General features: G+C 35.9%; 1 protein-coding gene across 6 annotated transcripts in view; it reads right to left on the minus strand.

Annotated features, from left to right (window-relative positions):
• Positions 1-23,327, minus strand: part of DACH1 (dachshund family transcription factor 1) — a 369,897-nt gene that overhangs the window by 30,435 nt on the left and 316,135 nt on the right. For 4 of the 6 annotated variants that reach the window (XM_056328962.1, XM_056328961.1, XM_056328959.1 and 1 more), the window contains 4 exons: positions 19,697-19,848; positions 10,882-11,029; positions 6,556-6,699; positions 6,033-6,101 (listed from right to left, as the gene is read on the minus strand). In XM_056328962.1, the coding sequence (XP_056184937.1) occupies positions 6,033-6,101; positions 6,556-6,699; positions 10,882-11,029; positions 19,697-19,848 (513 nt within the window). Of the gene's footprint in view, positions 1-2,087; positions 2,155-6,032; positions 6,102-6,555; positions 6,700-10,881; positions 11,030-19,696; positions 19,849-23,327 lie in introns of all 6 variants that reach the window. The other 2 variants (XM_056328963.1, XM_056328960.1) reach the window with 1 other exon arrangement.

Consider the following 23,327-nt stretch of genomic DNA (forward strand, 5'->3'; position numbering starts at 1 on the left):
CCTAGGACATTATTCAAATGGTGAAGCAAAACACTCAACTGTCAGGAAATGCCAAAATTAAGATTTAACATATGAAAGAAATTGAGATAATCATTCACACCTCTTCTGTAAAGCATGATGTCTAATGATGAAAGTATTATATATAAACCAGGCATTATATAAGGCATGAGAACACACATTGCACACCGAAGATAAAGAAAATATTGGATAGATATGCATTTATTCAACTACATCCTTGTCCCCTGTGCTGAATGAGACAGGGTACTGTGAAAAACACACTATCTAATCATATAATTAAAGATTATATCGTGATGCATACACAAAAACGGTTGAACAAAGGTTGGAAGACAACCGTAATTCTACCATTTCCTAATTTTTGAATGCTTGACTTTACAACCTTGATAATGGCCTTTTCCAATAAAGTTTTTGATCTCATAAGAAATATCATCACACGTTTTCCCATGCTTTTGTCCAAGATTTATACATCAGAAATGGAACTGTGTGCACAAGCTTCACAGAACCACCAAAAGTTCCTTTTCAGTGTGGAATTCTTTCAGATAGGTATCTTTCAAACACAAATACAGCAAGAAAGAATCAAGGACTATAATCTGCTGAGATTATTACACTGAGTTTGCTTGTTGAAAAATAGTTTAAACAAGTTTCAAACCACCACAGAAAACAATTCAGGTTAGGTTTTCAGGCACATGACTGACACTGTATCTAAGCAATTTTTGTTAATATGGAGGGCAGCTGCATGGCAGCTTTCCCCTACTACTTAGGCAGCAAAATGCACACACTAGGTTCCTGGTATGGGCAAAGAAAAATCATAATTTATTTCCCACTAATCCTCAGTAGCCTTCAAAGGCCTTACAGGTAACTTCATGCAGGACTCTACAGTCAGTGTGTTGAGCTGCAGTTGCTTTCTTTCTCTATTCCTGGATCTGTTCAACATCTCCATTGCCTGCCTTCTCCTTTCTGGGAGGGAAGAAGACAGATGGCCCTGGAAGTTTATATGTGAATGGTAGCTGAGTGGCTCTTTTTCCTATATCAGGAAAGCGTAGTCTGAAGCCATTTAGCATTACACTTAACTGTGTTAATAGGAGCCTACAGAAGAGGTGGAGAAGTAGAAAAAGGCAAGAAAAAACAGTTGATGGGAAAGGGCTTAGAAAGCTAAGGAACAGGGAGAGTAAATAATGGGCTCATTTGGAGAAAGGCTGATAATGTGCTAGAAGGAGGAAAAAAGTATTTGCAGCAGAACAAGGAACTGAGGTATGAAATTTTGACTGATGGACAAAAGGAACAAAATTTGTGCTAGAGGAGAACGCATAGTTAAGGAAAAACTGACGGAGAGAGTAGAGTAGTGCAGGAAAACTTTGAGGACATGCAAAGTGCAAAGTGACTCTTGGAAGACAGATATTTGTGGAAAAAAAAGAAAAAAGACAGGCTTGAGAATTCATGGGAACTGAACAAGGTGAGAAGACTTTAAGCAGAAAATTATGAAGCTGGATCAGAAGCAGCTGGAATGATGGCATGTAGAAATTGGAAATTAATTGGAAGGAAGTAGAAAAGGTACAGGCTGAGGTGATTGCTAGAAAATAGGAAAGAAATGGAGACGACAAATAAAATAGTAGCCTGAGAGAGTAAATTTGGTTAAGCTTCCTGTTCTTATCAGATTAGCTTTGGGAGAAAAGCACAAAACAATTTGAGAGCAATTTGGGAAAAGGAAGACATGAGAGGGACACCATATGAAAAGAATGGTCAGTAAGGAAGAGAGTGCAGAAGCAGAACGTTTTAAGAAGAGTTTAGATAATGTATAAAGGAAGTGGTGATTAAATGGAATGAAGATGAACGTACAGGACTTGGGAGGGAAACTACTAGGAGACAGAAAATTGGGAATGTGGCATTTAGAGGAAAAGAAAAATCAATAATGCAGGAAAACAAATTCATGTTAAGTAACCAGATGGAGAAGAAAAAGCCAACGGAAATAAGAAAGTAAGCGCAGTAGTAAATGCCATTGTTCTAGTGCTTAGTAAGAGGTCTGGTAACAAAACAGTATATAAAAGTCAAACATTATCTTTGTATGGTACCTTTTTGTGTGGGATGAGGGGGTCTTGGGAAACCGGATTGGGAGCTAGGCATAGGCATCTAGTGAACCTACAATATGTATGGAGAAGAGGATAATCTGCTTTATTATTATTTTAAACAGAAGCAAGAAAGAAAACATTTAAAACCAGTGTCTACACCAGTTCCTAATAACTTAGTATCTTTTTGTATCTGTTAAAAAATATGTAACTATATTTGATGCCCATAATTGGGTTATTTATTATGATTATATATTAGCATGTTATGGATATTCCAGTAAACTGTTATCTACCCAGTATTTAAGAAAAAAACAAACCCAACCCTAAAATAACCCGTATTGCTTCTTTTTCTAATCTCATATTTCAATTTTTTATTATTGCTTCCATTTTACAAGACTTTACATAAACTAAAAGAGAATCTGAATGAGTGCTTTATGATGAAAAACAGAACATAGCCCCCTTATTTATAAATGTAATTGTCTTTTATGCTTAAATTAGTCCTATTCCTTACTCGCAAAAGTAATAGCTAAAAATATCAACATTAAATATAACTTCAAGTTGACAAGTATTCCCTTATCATAAATTTTAGATACAATTTTTTTTAAAATTATGATTTCTTTATGTAATATTTTCTTAAACGCTGAAAATGCACTTGGTATTTCAATTATTTCACTTCCCCCACAGAATGCTGCAGCTTTCCTACATTTGTTTGCTTAGTTATAGAACTGTATAGCATGATTAACACAGTAAGTTGAAAAAAAATTAATGTTTGTGGATAAAAAAACTATTACCCCAGACATGCTTTGGTACTAAGATAAAGATATATTTTTGAGAGGAATAAGAAAGTCGTAAGTATTTCCCTAGGCAGTATTTTTCCCCAGAACCTGAAACATGAAAGAGATAGTATTATATTCTTTATGGAATGTATTGTATATTTTATGTAATAATTCTTCTGTAGTGCATACTAGAGGATACTAAACATCATTTACAGATAAAATGTAAGGACATAACTGAAATTTTGCAAAATTGGAAAGGCATGGTCTTTATTTTATATGAAAATTCAGAAAAATGTTGGAAAAATCCCAGTTTCACCCACTGGAGAGCTTTTGTAGAGTTTTGCAGCCAATTCTCCAAGGACCCCATCTGTACTAAGCATGCTTTATACCAGCACTGCAGGAACGAAGCAGTTCTTTCCCTGTAACTCTTTCTCCTCATTCCTGCAAACAATTGCCAAGCTAAATACTGAAGTAAGAACAGAGTGCTCTCAGTGCTTCCCTCCCTGACATCCAGGCAGGTGCAGAAGAAGATTCAGAATCTGTACTGAAAGCAGTAGGGAATGTGAGTTTGATGGGGAGGCGGGGCAGGGAGCACAGAGTACAGACAGAGATGTGGTACCAAATAGGAATGACTGATAACAGGGAGTATCAGTGCAGACTGGACAAGAGGAGGAGACAACAGGAAGGGTCAGACAGAGACAAGGGCCTGGGGGTCACTGAGAGAGAAAGAGCTTGTAAATAAAGAAATAATCAGGGTGGCATGAAAGTGGGTTCAGATGAGAATAGTGCAAGAATGTGAAGTTAGGAAAAAAGAAACACAATGTAATGTAGAACAAAGAATGGGGGAGATCAACCATTGACAAAAGCTGGAATTGGAGTGAGAAGGAAGAAACTAGGAGGAACTGAGACAGTGTCACAGATATGTATAGGGGGGACACAGAAAAGGGAGTTTATGGTGAAAAGGAATCTTCTTTCCAGCATTGGAAGTGAACACAAAGGGTCCTGACACTTAGCATTACTCATCTGCTAATAACTATTTCTTGAACTATTTCATAAACCTGCCACCCTATGTTAGTTGATCCACAACAATAAGATCCTACAGTTACGTTTGTGTTGTAGGGTTACATATTGTGCTACATCTAAAGGTTCTGAACTCTTGTATGACAATTAAACTGAGTATATTAAACTGTAAGAAATTACAAGTCTACTTCCTGCTTCTTTTTTCATTTTCCTTAAAAAAAACCTGGTTTAATTACATGTTAAGACTGCAAAGTAGAGACACGAAATGTCAGAATTAAGGTTGCCTTTGCAACATGATCCACTGTCACGATCAGAATACACCACTGTCCAGTCTTCAATTAAATGATCATCTGTGGATTTATTTTTTTTTTTTAACCTGCACCACCCTGGACAGAAGAATCAAGGATAGGTCATCATTACTGAGAATGGTGCCTTTAAGTCCTTGATTTCATTCATTGCAGAAATGCAAATATATGAAATCAGCATAAGTAGGCAAGATAGCTGGAAAAGAACAGATAATCATGGTTAAAAAGCTAAAGTGCTGTTCCTATGTAGTTTGGGTCCTTTAGAATACATACTTCCAAAATACTCAGTAATTATGAGTTGTTCATATTATAAATATCCAGCTTGGTATCTCAGCCAATAAGCAAAACTGAATTCAACAGAACAGTAATTTGAATACACTGAACACATTTGCCAAAAATGCAAGGTATCCTGAAAAATTAGGTCCTTGATACTTGAAAGTTAAGCAATTTATCATCTTAATTTGTCTGTGACTATTTCCCAGCTTTCAAGTTGGAATTGTGGGAACGCTCAGAAGCTCAGGCACTGCAATGACTAGAGTGAACAGAATGGCCTCCCAAGAAATTAGAAGTCTGTCTTTGCACCAAACAAAATAACAAAATGACTGGATTAAAACAAAATGACATAATGACTGGATTCTTACTAAACTAATTATGTCAAATGGTGCTTTGAATAAGGCATATATTTTAAGGGAAGGAAAGCAGGATTCTGGAACAACAAACCTGATAACATGTACCCACTTCTCAGGCAACATTTAATCTGGCATATTCCAACTTCTGAGTCATTGACTTTGCAGACATAACTTGCTTTAAATCTAAACATTTTTTGTTTATATACATGTGCTTGTATTTCATAAGAATTTATTGCCTCTTTTGTATTTTTTTATATGCTCAATCCATTAAAAGCTTGTTGACTCTTTATTCTGTTGTTACAGCCTCCTTGTGGCACACCAGTAACAACTCTTTAGGAGTTAGAAAATGTGATTATGTAACACACAGAAGATGTCAAATGATACTGTTAAGATGATTGACTTCAAAATGCAAAATAAAGGCAATTGAGAGTGATTACTGGAGCTAATAATTTTAGGCTTGCCTCTGAAAAATGCACCTTCAAATACACAATATTTTTATTGTTTAGAATTCATGTAAGTACATTTACCCTGTTGATTAGAGAAGATGTTATAACATAAATACTATCTTAAAAATTTGCTCTTTACTAATATCTTGGTGTTTGCAATATATATACATTTAGATTAACAGAGAAAGAAATATGGCTTTCTTTAGTATTTCATGTATAAATTTACTTGACAGATTTGTTTTATTAAAATGTAAATAATGGGAAATGGTAAATGAAAAATCCAAGAAAGGAATAAACAGTTTATTTATAGCTAATGCTCAGAGTAGGTTATTGAAACACACCTTTCAGTAACTGCCACCGAATATTAGCTATGAAATTCTCATCAGGCCTTGAATGTCATCAATTAGATTTAGCTATTTTTATAGTTAAAAGGCTCAAAATGTTTCAAATATACCTTTAAAAACATTGTTATCTCAAATGTAATCATACATATTCACAAAAACTGCATTCAGCATGTCTGAGATTCAACCCAATATTGTTTTAAATTAATTCTTTTTTTAATTGCACTGTATAAACAGAAATGACCTATTAATTTAAAGAAAATCTATGAGCACAGAATGTATTCTCTCTTATAAACAAGCAAGATGAACTTGACCTTGTTTGAACTTGTTTTGATGTGGCCCAGATGGTAGGCTACATGCTTGAATAGCAGTCTAAAGCTGAGGAAAAACTCATATAGCAAGATCTAGATTTATAGCCTTTTGCAAATTCCTACCTTGTATTGTCCTTTCAGCATCTGTTCTGCCCCCGCTGCGGTCAGCTTCTATCTCTGGGGTCAGGGAGTCTAAAAACACAGAAAGGTATCACTGACACATATTTCATTTGATTCTTATAGCCCTTTTTACAACCTGTTACTCCAATGCTGAATACAATCAACCTTTGTCATTTTTTTTAATGTTGAACAATGACTGGAGGCCAGGACAATTTTTTGTTAGACTAGGAAGATTAATGAGCAATAGATTTTTCAAGCATAAAGGGGGAGGAGAAAAAGAAGAAGAAAAAAAAATTGACTTCTCAAGCTAATAATATAAAAATGTCCTAGTTTGAACATTCTCTTCAGTGAGTTTATTTGCATATACTATATAACGTAACAAAACAATAGAGGCACCACTTGAATGAAGGAAAGGGATTTTCTTTTTTTTTCCCCTTCCATCATGTTATAAATTTTCAATATAACAAGCTTCTTTTGGTACTTAAATTGAAAGTTAATGACACAGAGGGAAAATCTGGCTTCTCACCATTTAGGACCCTGAGACTGTCTGTTGAAGCTGCCTGTTTCAGTGTCTGCTCTGCTTGCTCCCGTCGTTTAGTCTCAAATTCAAGTGCTTCCTGCAATTTCCTCTTTGCCTTCTTTTCCTTCTTTAGCCTTTTCTGAATTATTGCTAGGAAAAAAGAAAATTAGTGTTCTCAGATTTGGATCTTAAACTTGGTTACATGTTTACCTATTTAGAGTCCTGAGAAACGCTAGAACTGTGAGAGTTCATACAAATTGATTAACTAGACAATACCAATTTAAATTACTTGAAATTCGCTGGAATCACACTGGGATATTCTAAAAGGTACGGTCCTGTAATATGATATTGAAAACAGTAGGTGATATTCAGCTAAAGCATAATTTTTACATATAAGCAGAAGAGAATTTGTGAATGCCCAAATCAGAAAACCTTGGTACCAGCAGCGAAATGTACTTTTTACATTATCTAATGTAGATAAGCCTCTGTCTCTGGATGTGAGGTGGTTTTCTGGGATTTAGTCTACCATTTTGTTATTGCCCATAGGACACAGTTAGTATGCACACAGCAACGAAGTTCTCACCTGCCTGCCTGCCTGCAGCTTCTCTCCCACAAGAAGGAGATCTGGCTGCTTGGGTGCCCAGAGCTCAGCCCCCACCCAGCTGTGGTTCTCATCCCTTAAGGAAAGGTCTGGAGTTTTCTAACTCCCCTGCAAGCTGCTGCTTCCTGCAAGCTATCTGACCTCTTGGTGCTCGGTCTGTTCCCCATTTTATTCCTTATCCACGTTTCCCTTTGTCCTTCCCTTTACTCTTTCTTGCTCTCTGTCAGCTCCTGTCCCATCAGCCAACTAACCCTGAAGAACTCATAGCGAATCCTTTACAGTGCTGGATGCCCCCACCAAGTAAGTATTACTTTGCTTTGTCAAGTGTGAGGAAAAATATTAGGAAAGGAAGGAGTATTTTAAAATTAAGCATTAGAATGCCCTAATTTAGAAAAATGTTTTCCTTGTATCTCTTCATTTCAAGTTTTACTAGGAAAAGGACTGCAAGGTCAGGATGAAACTTCACCACAATTTTATTTCCTATGTTACTAGTGACTTACAACCACAAAGGTAAGACTTGCATGATCCCTAACAGAAGGAACATATCACAGGTTATGTTCCTGATGGGAAAGGATAATGTGACCCAATTTGTCTACTCAATAAAAGCCAAAGTGACCCTCTAAAGAAATCATGCAAAGTTGTAGACCATATCATTACCTCCCCCAGCACACCCCAACCCCTCCTACATAGCACATTTAGAGTTTTCAGGGATGTGCATGTAAGAAGCTTATTTTTCATAAGATCTTCCTGGATAACCCTTTCCTGGAGAGTCTGTCATTTTGACATTAACTAAAAAATGACCTACTAAACTACTCACTAAAGAATTCTTTGCACACATGAAAATAATTCTCCTTACCAAAACCAGATACTAGGTGATACTAGGTTTGACTGCCAAGATCTAGCCCTGTATCTCACTCCAAAGTAGCCTCTCATACATGTCAAGGGATGAACACTGGAAAAGGTAAAAATATACTTTTACCCATTCATAGTCTCCATTTCCAGTAGTCTGTGATGGTGCTGTCTTTCACAAAATGCAATATTTAATTGATATGCTAAGAATAACCACTTTTTGGGCAACCTTGGATATTTTGTGTTGCTATACAGAACTGTTCAGACACAAAATGAATATAAGCACATACTCTGTAGTCAGAATAGCTACATAATTTACATCCTAGACTTTGGAATTTTGGTTCTTTCTCATTTTGTATAGTACCAACTACTTTACAGGCTAATTAGCTTACACTATCAAAGAACATCTAGTATCTATACAAAGGCTAAACTAAATACATTTTGAATCATTGCACGGTTTTAATGTTTTCATTATAAGTACTTTGAAAGTGATTGCAATAAATGAGAAGGAAACATATGTTGCTTTCTGAATTAAAATGTCATCATGGCTGACACATTGTAGATGTGACTACAGCAGTCAGAGCCAGAATTAGCAAGCCCTTACTGTGTAGCTGCTCACAGAAGAGATATTATCCTACTTTCACCAGTTGATGAGACACATCCTACAGCCTTTGGAATCACTAATTGGAATATTTACAAAGAAGGAAGGAAATAGTACAGTAAATAAGCAGCTCTGTAGAACATGCAGTAGAAGCAGTGAATTTAATGTTAAAAAAATGGCAAAAATATTCAGATGTAGCCACTTGTGTTAACGCAATGAGCAAAAGACAGATATTGCCTCATCTGAAGATCCCATTCACCTAATGTGTTTTCACCTGTATGCAACACAGTGGCTTGTGTTTCTATGCTGTAGCTTTTACGTGTAGTTCAGTTTTTTTCATATTGTATCTCTTAACTGAATAGGGATATGGTACACTTCTCCCATCTTGTTCATGCTTCTGTTAACAAATCTGAAATTTTCTTTAAGACGTGACACTTGCTATATGGAAAACTAATAGCAGGTAAAGCCTCCTATGTATTTTTCTCCTTTAGTTGAAAAATAAATTCTCACAATAATTACAATCTGGCCTTACTTTTTCTCTCCTACTTGGATCTGTTAATTTCAAAGAATAATCAATTACTTTTCTTTCTAGAAGTATCCACTAGCAAAGACAGTCATCCTCATTATATTCACATTGCTGCATACCACCATTAACTGTTCAAATGCATTCCTCTTTGGTCTGACTCTTTTACCAGTGCAATCTCATCATTAGAGGGATGCATATAAAAGAGCAGGTAATGCACCATGCTGAAAATAACATTAGCAATTACTTCAGTACCCTGAACAAAATAAGGGACTATCCCATGATCTTTCCTGATATATAACTTTGAATGAAATTCATTTTAACTGCTCAAAACATATGTGTCTAGTCCAGTCTAGTCACCTATATTCTGTCTGGAGTTAAAGAGAAGAGAAAGAAGTCTTCACGGTGTAATTGATGCCACTCACCTGTCTGAGAACAGGAGGTACAAACCCCTTTCTTTATTGACCAGAAAGGAACTTATACTAACTTAAAGGAGGTGCTTAGCTTTTACATGGCAAAACTCAAGTAAGGTCAGATAGGTCCCCCCAACCTTTTCTATTGTGCGTGTGATTGACTAAATCTAAAAAGGAATATATATTTGAGCAGTTGCGAGACACAAAGGTTGAAGGATGTGAAAAATACCTGAGCTCTTTTACAAAACTAAAAGTGTAAGCAGTGCAATTGTACTGAGCTAAATAGGCCAGCTGTGGACAAAGGAATGATTCATTGCACAGCTGCGATAATTGTTAATAGCAATAGTCTTTAAAAATGTATTCTCAAAAGTTACAAAAGAGAAATTAATGATGTGACAGTCCTACCCTTTGATGGGTCAAGGCATGAAACAGGATTACATTGTGTCCTTACTTCTAGCACATTAGTTAAAAATATAATGCTACTGAATGTGAATCCAAGTGTTCTCAGGATTCCGTTATAGCTGGTTCCAAGAAAATTAAACTGGACAAGAAGAGAGTTATAAGTCTAGCCCTGCAAAAATACATATCTGACTTGTCATGGTCTGTGTTAAACGGCAGGTGAGCCCCAGAGGTTAACTGTCCCTTGCAAAGTAATTAGACACTATTAATGGGCAAGACATACATATACAGAAAAATAGACCCATAAAGAAAGATGAGAACATGCTCATAATGCAATAGTTAATGCAAATCACTGTAAACTGTCTTACCTTTACTAACATGTATATACTTTACAGTGGGCTGATGCTGATACTTGAAATGCTCATGCTACTGCCTTATGGAGAAGAACCTTAACTATTCCTTCTATAAACATGTTTTTGATCTACTATGCATTATAAAGAGTTTATATATTACTATTATCTTTCTATTTATTACATACAGTTTGCCTAAATATGCAATATATGACCCTACCACAAAAGAAAAGACACAAAGGTTCCTAAAACCTTGCAGATTCTTAGATTTGCTACAAATTCTGTCTGTATTAGGTAGCTATCCTTATTCATAACAATCACAACCTGCCAAAGTCTGTAACAGCAGCTACAGTAATTATAATTGTGTTGTGTATTACTAATGTAGTAAGTAATATGTTGAGAAAAAGGAAGGTCCTTGTTCTAAATCTCATGCAGATCCTATGCAGGATCAGGCAGGTTGTAGAACTTCCTGCATTGCTGTCAGCCTGGACATAACATGAGGTAAGGGGGAAAAGCTTTGATCAAGGTGTTTGATAAAAAATTTGGTTTTCTAAGGAAATAATTCACAAGTTGTTTGTCTTGCTTAATTAAGATACCTCTGTTCTTCTGCTCCACAGCCAATTGTTTTTCAAGTGTTTCCCTCAGTTCTCGTTCCCTGAAGAGCTCCATCTTCAGTTCTGTCTTTTCCAGTTGGACCTGTTTCTCTTGAGCTCTGGCATTGTCTATAGCAACCTTTAGTAGACCCTGTTCAAAGATAAAGTTCAATAATGTTTGAAGAATGTTAGAACAGCTGACATAATAACTAACTTCTGTTATTTTTGCTTGATTAGTCATGAGATTTTACAAATGAAATAACCCTGTTACTGGGTCAAAGACTCCCAGTTATCAACAGCAGATTTTTACTGGAATGAATTTTAACAGGTGGGAGAAAATCTGTAAAATGCTGGGAGACAAGTTTTCCCAGAAAACACAAACTCACCATTGACTGTGCATATAATTCATGTGAAAAAGTTACAGGGATAGGTTTGATCTTTGTAAGAGATAGAGACAAGCCTACATCAGGCACTTGTCTGTGATCAAAACAAAAATCTGTCCCATTGAAAATGAACTGGCAGTCTCACAACTGCATCATCCACAGAATAGCAAATTTAGTCTCTAGCACAACTCAAGCCAATGGAAATTACCAAGGGAGAAAGGCTCTTTCAAATGCTTGCCATTTTCTCCTTATTGTTATTATTATTTTCAAATATTTTCACGTTCCATAGAGTTGCCAAGGAAGACAGGGTTATTGGGATGCTGAGCAGAGGACAGTCACAAAACAGGAAGATACATCAATTTTTAAAAGTCCATTATCTGACCTTGTACAATTGTTATCTCACAGCAGAGAACATAACACAATCATCTCTCAATTTCTTGACCTGGGATGGTTGAAATAAACTCTGCCGTTTTTTGTTATCGTATCAGGAAGGAATAATTCAGCCTATTCTAAACATGAGAATTTCAACTTCACAATTCCTCCTTTTTTGCAAGGAAACACAAAGATCCCAACACAGCTAATAACAGACAGTTAGGACACTGATAGGGTATGAAAAAGAGGAGGAGAAACAGAATTGAAATAAATTAACATGGAGAGAGGAAATATTTCCTTTTCCATTTTGCACAAGCCTGGCCATCAGGCTCTTAGGCATACAGCTGAATCTCTGCTTTTGAAGCTATCATAATACAGTAGATAATTAAGCATGGATATGTGTATATGAACCACTATAGATATAAACTTAACTCTTCTGTATCCTAGGCAAGTCTCCTCATAACTTAACTGTTGAGGTAATTTCACTCAACATAGATTTAATTATTGATATAAAGCAAAACAATGCCAGCAAAAGAAACCGACGAGTACTCTGCAATAGCCCTACTAGGGAGGCATTCAGCTAAGATAAAAGGTTCACACTCAAGATTCAGTTTCAGAACAGCCACTCTACAGACATGAAATCACGTCCCCCAACACCCAAGAAAGCCTCCTCACCCTCAGGCATGCTTCCTAAATTGGATTCTAGGTTGCATGTTTTTTCACTAAAATTGTTTGAAATATCTCCAAAAAGGAATGGAAAAAGAAGTCAGCATGATGATACTTGAGAAATGGAAAAAAATAATTTTCATGAGTGTTACTCCGCACATTTATCAGACTAGTCTTCCCAATGTCAATGCCTGCTTTGAAATTTGTGTCCTTCAAACTCTTCATTTAAGTCTCTTTTCAGAGTCTGTTATTTTCAGTACTCCTCATCTTCATTCTTAACTAAATTGTTGCCTCAAGTGTTGTCTCATTCAGAGCTTAATGCTTTGCAGCTCTATATTACACTTTAATCTATTAAAGTCCACAGGAGCTGAAAGAACACAACACCTTCCGACTGCAAGGCCCAGACGGTCACCAAAACGATAGACACTACATAAGATAGAACCACATTTTAAAATATCTAACAATGGTAACACAACAAATGTACTTAGAAACATGTTTAAAGTTTTAGCAGTTTTCTTTAAGAGAATCAAATGCTATTCTAAAATAGCTAAAACACAATGCTATTTTGTGTTGAATGTTACACCTGTATGACTACTAAAGAAAACCACATAAAGCTAAACATAAAACTCTACAGACATATGTAAAGTAAAACAAAATTTGAAATATTTCTAAAGACTTTCCAATCTATTTTTAAAAAAAGTTAATATCCACCTGAATTCTGTTCCCCCACCATATTCTCCTACATTTACAACCATCATAAACTATGTCTTCTATATGGGATGCATTTGAAATAGTAAGAAACTGAAGTAGGAGTTGTTTATCAATACCTGCTTCTGGCTCACACTTAAACTCCAGAATATTTTAATCTCCTCCAATTCATCACTTACTGGAACATGTGACTCATCCAAATCATTAATAAACCAGATCAAGTGAAATTACATGAAAAGTATTTGTTGATGAAAAGTGTATTGTCAAGTAAGTTTAAAGCTGCAAACACTCTCCTCCCAAATTCTTACAATCCATCTTGTTTAACAATAAAATCGAGCTGTTAAAGCAACTGCCATCTTTACTCAATTCAACTACATTCATGTACATGTTTCTTCTTCATCAAGAACAAACAATTAGTAACAAATGAAAGAGATCATTACATCAAGTGCCCTTTTAGATCACCCCAATTAAAACTTTAGTTTAGCTGTATTTTAATTCTAAGATACCAAATTCTAATTTTCTGCTCTGATTGCTCTTGTTGACTTATCTTTGAAAGATGTACTCTCAGTGCAAAGCCTAGAGATTATTTAGCAAGATGCCAATGTTGGCACCACTTAATGTGTTGATTGGTTGTATTATCAGTAGCAGTTTAAAATAAATTACTATTAAACTATTATTGTCCTTGGCTGACAAAACACAATATTTTGGTGTTCTTTAAAATAATGCTAGTGTGTAACATTGATGTGTGTAATTTTATATTAAGAATTGCTGCAAAGTATGAAGCTGCTAAAAGCATATTACATTTTCCATTGAATTTCTGCACCACACTTCCTCCCCCAACCTTTCCTTTTTTTACACTTGGTAACATAGCTAACAGTAATACATTACCTATTGCTGCTGATTATGTCTGAAAAATATTAACTTTTTGGAGCCAAGACCCACTAGGGACTACTTACAAGCTACACAAAATTAAGTTTCATTTTTAGAAGTTAAATCAGTGCACATCAGTAGGCGTCCAATGTGAAAAAAGATCTTCACTAGAGCCAAACTGATGCATATCAAAAGTGCTGTTGCTGCCAATGACAGCTCTAATGCAAAAATACTGGAAATATTCAATGCAGAAGGGGGTGAGAAAAACAACTGAAAAGTAGAGCTTTCAAAAATCATCAGTGCCCCTTGGAACAGGAATGCCAATTTCAGAGTTGCATGAAATTCTATTAATTCTCCCAGTGGATCAGCTGTAAAAGATTATACAAAATACAGTATGTCCAACTTGTATTTGCTATGGCTAATCCTCTAACTTGATATTAAATCAATATGCTGCCAATGACAATGGGAAATACAGTGCAACAGGGGACATTAGGAAAAAGAAAATATTTCCCTTTAGGGAAGGTCAGATGTTATGGAGGCTGGATAATGATAATTGTAGTGAACATGCTCAGGTTCCAGATTTGTTTTTAATACAGTATGGCTCTATCTGGAGCCAGGCTTTAAACATGGCATGCCATTCTTCCCCTCTGTGTCATTGCTAATACATTTTTCATTCCAATGCAATGTCAAGAATGGCCATTTTTTCCCTGGAGATTTACAGATCATTCTGATTTTGTTTGTTTACTTTAATGCACTTGTTTTAATAGTTTTCACTGATAAATACTTCAGAAATCTTCCAAATAAAAAGTAAAGTTGATATATGTTTGATGTTTATTCCTATTCTCTGATGTATCCAAAAGGACCATCATGTCAGGGCAGTCTACTGACCCTATAGAAATTAAACATATATCAAACCCCAGCTCAGCCTTAACACCAGTATTACCCATCACTGTTTTAAAAAAAATGCAAATAATGTGTTACCTATTTTGAAAGAGGTGGAGGGGAAGGTATACAGAAGCTCTTTCTCTTCCTATCTACATCTAGCGTGTTCCACCTAACATTACCTACACAGTTATATGTGACATCAAAATGGCCTTACAAGTTAGTCTGATGGTGCACCTACAAGATCATATCCTGCTTCCAACAATCACCCACAGTGAGTGTAAAAGAAAAGCTAGAAGAATAAGGCATGCACACAGTGAAGCTTTCCTAGTCAAACCTCCTAGCTTCCAGAGATTTGTAGCTCCCGGGCTTCCTTTTGCAATATTAGATATTCATGGTGAAAACAATTCAAAGTAACATTGCTTCTCTTTTAGTCAGGAAATTATATATAATTTGAATGCTTTAATCATTAAAACTTCTAGTGAAAGGCTCACCAAAAAAATTAATATATATATTTTTAGTTCACATTAGAGGTTAAATTTTGAATATTTACTATTTGTAACTGACTACTGGCTTATAACATAAGCAAGGTAAGATAACACAGCTTGACTGTCTCTACAGATGACTCCAGAAAGACATTTTTAATATCTCAGATTAAGTATCTCCGTCACAGGCAAAAGCATATTGCACAAATATAAATGACATTTTAATGCTTTCTCTGAAAAATAAAATCATTCTCTTGAATTTTAGAGAAGACAAATAACATGAAGTAAAACTGAAATTTTTACTTTATTCAGCGTTTGCAATATTTTTCTCTTGTGTATTTAGTCATAGATGGTAACAGTGCAGGAGACTCACAGCAATAAAGCCAGTAGTTCGTTTTGTTTTCATAGGGGAATTTAGTTTGTAATCATGCATTTCTTTTATTAATATCAATGGGATACTTGCAACTTATTTTACATATCTCTTTAAAAATACTTAGCAACAGGACTGTGTCAATACAATACAGTCTTGATAGAAAGATATAGCTATCAGGGTGCAACTAATTCATCCCTTAGATATTAATGGAAATCCAGCTCAGCAACAGTAAAGATTCATACTCTAAAAGCTTAAAAGAACACTACTATTAACCAAGAATATTGCAGTATCATGAAAGGCTGTGGCTGTAACATACTTTGGCATAATAGGACCATGACTCAGAAAGGTGAACTTAGGCAAGGGGTACAGAAACATCTTTAGCCTTCTCACTAGCATCCCACACAGAATTTTGCTGTGACCCACCTTCCATCACCCTTCATCCTCCCTGCAGCTGCACATAGACTTCCAGCATTTAATCTGGAAGAAATCAACAAATATACATTGGGAGGGAACAGACATATCACTTCATTTAAACTCTCTGGGGAAATTTATTTTCTCTTCCTTTTAGATGTGCAGATATACATCTGAATAAAAATATATGTCCCCAATCTCATTTCTATATTTTATGTGTGTATTTGTTTAATTATATTTTGTTAATTTATTATTTGCATTTCAGCAGTCACCAGCAAGAAAAAAAAAACATTGGTTGTTCTAAGTATTGTATACTGTCACTATCTCCTCTTTAGATTAACAATTAATTAAACGTATTTTTGTTTCAATTAAAGTATTTATGGAGAAGTAAGAAAAACATATATACAATGTACAAAAGGAAATAAACCTAACTACCAGCCCCTGGTGACAGCAACAGCAAATAGGCTTGTCTAACATTTGCCTAAAATTACAAATTAGTGATTAGGGGCTATCCATTTAACTTCAGTATGGGTGAAAGACACAGACTCACTTGTGTTTAGTGGCCAATTTTAGAGGACTCGGATGTCTAAAATGGAAGTATGTATAGTTAGGCACCAAATCAATAACGTAAGCTCCGCAGCACCTGAAAGACTTTTAGCACATTTTTTCAAATATCAGAAGTGTTTAGAAATATTGGTTCACATACCCAAAAACACTGTCCCCATGGCAAGTTTTACGATCCTCCTTACCCTGACAAAGGTCAAAATTAGAGCTCCTAGTACCCATACAGTACCCTAATCCTGTCCTATTTTAAACCAGGACAGGCTCTACAGCCTCTTCCGGAGGTACCCAAGGTCAATATTATGCAGATCCTCTGGATCCTGCACCTCACACAACTGAATATGCACAAGGGGATCACAGCACAGATATCTACCATCACGTTCATGCACACTGGTGTAGCCAGAGGCTGCTTGCCTATGTATTCACATGGCCATCATATCCCTAAAAACCAGGCAACCTCCACTACCACATGTGGTAGATTGTGCATGCACCGCAGTTCCATGACCTATCAAAGATGTATACTTGCCTTTCACAAGCAGACATATACCTTTTCTAGAAAAGGAAACATCCATATTTTTGTCATGCATGACCCTGAGGAAAAAAACCCAGCGTTTACCAAACCCACTCATCTACCATTTGGCTAGATCTCTCCTATTTTCTGTTTCAAAAGCACCTTAGTGCTGGAGGAGGGGAACAGACTGCAGGCCAGGTGATCTTTTCTAGAAAGTTAGATCTGCTCCATTGCTGCATAGCTCCAGCAAGAGAACAGTGAGGGATCTCACTGCTCCACTTCCCCTTTGAAAGGGATATGAAATTGATCTGGACCAAAGGAAAGCAAAGAGGAATTTACCCAGCGACAAGAGTTCAACACCTGTACTGAACAAGCCATGGGTTGCAGGTAGTGTTTATGTATTTCCTAGCAAAATCACAAACGATATTGCAAGCAGGTACCATAGTACAGCCTTTCCCCTTTCCGCAAATCCATTAATGAGTTCAAATTTATAGTTAAATACCTAAAACTCTGTTCTGGAAGTGTCAGTACTACAGTATCTAACTCATTTGTGGGGCTGGGGTAGCCCGCTCTCATTGCAATAATTGCTAAAAATGGACACCATTTTAAATGGCATTGATTAGAGAAACTGCCACTATTGTGTAGGTAGGCTACTGTTTTAAAAATAATATTTAAGTTTTTCTGCACAGGTGGGAAAATTAAACTAGCTGCTTTTTTTTTTTCTTTTTTTCTTTTTTCTTTTTCTGTTATGAAGTAGCTTTATAATGTTGCCCTGGTAGAGATTAAATGGAGGCTGGGGGGTGGAGGGGTGGGGAGGGGCAGGGAGAGGGGAAATACCTTGATGTTATATGAAAGGATTCCCAAAGATCTGTGGAAACCACGTAATTCAACATGAGGACATACTGAAAAAATCCAAAAGGGCTTATGTCCCACCTATTTAGCCTGATAGATGATTCCTCGTGAAGTAGAACCCCAAGGTAAGGAGCAGTAAGTGCAAAAGCACAATGACAGAAGGCATAAAGAAGTCTCTGGCTTCTTTAAGGTGTTGCCTTTTTTTTTTTTTTTTTTTTTTTTTTTTTTAGCTCTTCACTCCAGGTAAGAGTAGGGTTGTTTGTTTTTTAAAATTAATGACTGAATTTCACATTCATATTTTCTGTAAAACTGAATGTGTTCTTGGCAAATTACTCCTGGTCATTTATCCTGAAGTAGTCCAGTGCTCTCATGTTCAATCACAAGATTAGCTAACCTGTTGATACTGAATGCTTTGCTCATTAGGTTGCTGTCTAGAGACACTGAGTGCACACATTTGTCAAAAAAATTACTAAGAACTTTCCTGTACATGCATGCACAGATAAAACAGACGTACTTTGCTAACTGTATTTCTTCCTTCAAAAAAATTACATCCTTTAGAGATTGCAGCAGATCTATTAGAAGAATGCTAGCTGTTGTAGAATTATCTGGGTTTATGATTTAAATATTTAAGTTCCTAAGTCTCAGAACCACAAAAAGCCATCACAAATATGCTCCTTCAGACCAGGCAGATATAGCAATACTGCATTTTTTCATTACTAGATCTCAAAACATCACCAATGAATGGTTCACATGCATTTCATAAAACAGCTCTGAAGTGTCATAAAATTTAATGAGATTGCTTAAGAAAGTAAAGCAAGCAGGATTTGGCCCTACTCTGTCACAGAGTTTGCTGAATAGAATACAATTGATTTTATGTATTTGCAGGAATCTGCAGGGGAAAACACTGTGACAAATACATTAGAAGTTAGTAGCTAAACAGATGAGGCTTATTTGGAATGAGTACAATATGGCTGCATTATTTCCTGCGCTATCATTTTGCTTCTGCATGCAACATGCAACCATACTGTTGCAAAAGTTGCATCTGGGGAACACATGATCACTGAATTCCTGGACAAAATAATCTTCATTCTAACATGAAACACTGAAATCTTGGCTCCAAGCTACATGCTAGTGTATACCTTAAATAATACTTGAATCAGGCTGTACTGTACACACAATAGACATCATGACTATCGAATAGGAAATCTGCATAAAATTGGGTAATACCCTTTGAAGTCTATTCTTTGAAGACAGTACTTTAAATGAAATGAGCCTATTTATAAAATAACTGCATTTTTGTGAATGCTTTTATGGCAGACACATTTCAAATAACTTTAAATATAATTTCCACCTTAGCCCTCCAGAAATTTAAAATAACTACTTATTAAAGATGTGTTTCTCTGCTTAGTAAATGAGATAAAGTTAAACAGTAAGATACATTTCATTAGCCTGTAATAAAAAGAGCATTTAAGACAAAGGTTGTTAAACACACCAATGTAATTTTCATCGAATTGTCTGCTGTGTTTTAATATACAATCTGTATTTTTATGTACTGTATTTGACAGCTTCTAAATTCATTTGTTTGCCGTGGTTCCTTTAAAACCTAAATTACTAGAAAGTTTCAGTAAATTAGTTGATCCAAATAATCTTATGAACTGATTAAGCTAGAATGGTTATATTAATTTAGACAAATCTGCAACTGGCTCCTCTCCATCCCTTTAAGCTGATCTGCTGAAAGGCCTACCTGGATGTTAGTCAGAAGGGTCTCTATGGAGGACAATCCATCAGGGAATAGAAAAGGAGATGGAAAACCTGGAGGTAGTGGTTGCCCATGCCCAGTTAGAGAAAGTTTGTCAAGGCTGTCTCTTGCGGTTGGTGTGGAGAGCGGGGTCTCATCTGTATGTGATTGAAACAAAAATATAGAACAAGTTACGCTTGTCTGTTTTTATTAGACCTCAGTAATGGCTTCCCTAGTGGTTTCCAGAACATTTATTGCAAATTGGTTCCTGCTATCAGGAGAAAATGCTTTCTGCTGAATTTTCTTTAATGAAAAAGCTGTGGAGATACAACAAGATAACATTAATGAGTAACTTTATAAGCCTTTTAAATGCAGTCTCTAATGAGACTGAGTTTACAGTGCCATAGAATCTTTTTAAAACAAATATTATCTCACATATACTTGTGATAATATATTCAGGCTGACTTTATGGGCACCTTCCCAATTATCTCATTTTAGTTTGTGTTCTATTTGGATTGACAATAGAAGATTTTCTACTATGACATATATTTTGTATACGAGAAGTATTTGAATATGAGGCTTCCCATACAATTAACCCTTCCCGCTCTTAATGGTTTCACTTACAGCTCAGAAGATTCTGCAATACCGAGAAAAAATACAGCTCCTCAATGTATTTTTAATGAAGAAAGTACACCTGATTCCCACAATTGAAACATGCTCTGAACAATACATGAAATTAACAGCATGGTTAAAATCACTGGCCTAATTTTTTTAAGCATGGACATCTTCTAACAATTAGTGCTACACTCCTTAGTGGGATCTTTGTAACAATCACATCTGATCAGTTCTGACATCACAATGGGAAAAAAATTCCCACAGCTTGAAGACTTCTAAGATTGAAGTTTCACACATAATCTATGAATGGATTATAAAGCAAGTGAAAAAAAAACCCAGAAAACAAAACCCCCCACAGTTAATAGAAACTTCAATACTCTGGTTGGGTTTATTTTGTGGTTTTGGGTTTTTTAAACAATTTTATAGACTACTACTGATATAATACAGAAATTTAGGTCAATTTCTTTGCACCAGATGTTAATCTGGATTCTTCAAAAGGAAAACTATCTATACATATATAGACATACATTTATCCATACATACTCTTCTTACCAAGGGCTCAGTCATTAACTGACACATATTGATTATTCTCAATAAAATACAAGGACATCAGAATGCAGTCTTGGTATTACGCAGATCTCTGCACGCCTATTTGACTACAGAAGAGTTTGTCAGACTTGCTCTTTTCCATTTGGGCTTTGGTCATTATAAGATATCTAAGTTTGAGGATATTTTAATTTGGTTTTGTTTCTGCACTTTATTTAATTATAGTTTCAATAACAGTTACATTCATCTATTCATCCTATTATGCATATTAGAAATAATATTATATGAGAGTTATGATCCTAGTTGCCTAAAAGGAGTTCTCTCTTTGACTGGGGTGCAGTATTTTCTTATGTGGACATACTCTAGGACCAGGAAAACTGAAATCTGCAGCAACAAAGGGTTAGAGTATACGCTTTGTCAACCTCAGGACCAGAAAACCATAAGACAAAATCCCAGTTCATTCCAAGAGTCCCCATCCACCGTTACTCCAGAAGGAAGCAATCTCCATCAGTCATGTTAAGGTGCAACATCTTGCCCCATCTCCACACCAGCTCTGTTGTGCCAGCCAGCATTTACAGTGCTAGATTAAAAGCCTCATCCACTATGTCCCTCTGCAGAAATACCCAAACAGCCATTTGGATATCTGCTTCTGGGCTGATCCCACTTAATCTTTCTATAGCCTTAATCACTTAATCACTTTCTATAGTGAAGAGAAGAAGACACCAGTTTCAGGTACTAATCCATCTGAACTATCACAGGCATCTACTGCAGGAGGAGACAAACATTCCCCGAGAAGTGTCTGTTGCCTTTAAGAGAAGCCTATGATGACTCACTCAGACGGAAAGTTGTACTTTTGGTGAGATTAGTTCTACCACAGATGCTGTTCTTCCTACCTCACTGTGGTTCAGGCTGAGAGTAACCCACACAAGGAGTAAGACCCCATTTCATGTCCCCCATTTGTCACAACTTGTGCCACAATTACCGCTTTTTCATAAAGTCATCATTCAAAAGCTTACCAAGGCAAGCTTTGTGAAAGGAATTGATGTTGACCAAGGGGAGGAAGACTTCAGCCCACTCAAGAGTCAGAAAAGATTTTTTCAGCTGTATTTAACTTTTCCAGTCATATCACAGTGTTGAAAAAAAATGGCTGGAGATTACTGAACAATTTCCTATCTACCTTACCAAGATTCAAAGCAGTCCCTGAAACATGCACTCTTTGGGTGTATCATCTGTCCTCATGCTACCCCCCAACAACACGGAGGTCTCTGTAGTCATTTTGTATTAACATACTAAAATTTGTCCCTAAATATGATTTTTTTCTTTTCTTACATACCAGATAAAAGTGACCCACTTAATTTCATAAGCCTTAATACACTTAAAAATTATGCTCTTCCATGCAATAACTGAGACACAGAAAGCTCCTAACACAAGTTTTTCACAGAATTTAATCAAGGGATAAAGCTTTTTACTGTATTACTACTTTGAAATTAAATATATATTATGTTTTCTGTACTTTGTGCATGCTCAAAATACATTATGAAGTTTACAAAGATTTTCCTAACAATGTGTGGCATGGTGTTGCAATAGGCAAAGAAACTCCAAAAAAAAGGTTAGAATGGTATGAACTCAAAATAACATCCAAACTCTTATGTTATAATAAATGACAGAAACAAATTTACACTGAAGGGTAAGACTAGAGAGCTGAACTTACTATGAACTTATTTTAATGAAACATCAACTCAGAAAAAAAAGACTAATGTGACTTTGTTTTCTTGATGTCCCATGTGAAATAAACTTTGAGTGTGAGTATGTTTGAAACAGAGCAAATGTACATATTATACACAGGAAGCATGGATATTTGTGGATGTGAGATAAGCAACGATTGAGGGAACCTTGGAAAAACTGCATTTTTAAGAAAAAACACACTGTAAACACAGCCAATTAAAACATAACCGCCTATCTTAGTAGCAAAATAATACGACCTCTTGCCATTACAGCATTAAAAATCTTCCATTCCTGCAGAAGTCCTCTTTTCTTAATAGGATAAGATATCCTTGTTTCCAGATAATCATTAGCCTAATATCTTTTAAACAGTTGCAAAGGAATTACTAACGTTTCTCTTAACCTACTAGCAGAGCAACACTGCAAAAATGATGAGCCCTTGCTGGGAAACAGAGACTTGGCATTTTAAGTCTAAACGCATCAAAGGAAGCATTCGAAGACAAGTCAGGGCAAGAGGGGAAAGAGGGTCAATCTACAACTCCATTGTCAGAGTTGGGAGCACAACAGTGTAAAGAAAGGGGGGGAAAAAAGAAAGAACAAGGCAGAACAAAGAAGTGTCCGAGCCTGCCTTGGCTTGTGCTGGGAACTGAGATGTTATAAATTAGCAAATAAACAAGGATGGGACAAGCTGTTACCCAAGCCTCTACAGTATCTGAGCAGAGATGAATATGTGCCTTGACATATGAACTAAATC

This window comes from Falco biarmicus, chromosome 2 (assembly GCF_023638135.1).
Source record: "Falco biarmicus isolate bFalBia1 chromosome 2, bFalBia1.pri, whole genome shotgun sequence".
In the NCBI taxonomy this organism is placed as follows: Eukaryota; Metazoa; Chordata; class Aves; order Falconiformes; family Falconidae; genus Falco; species Falco biarmicus.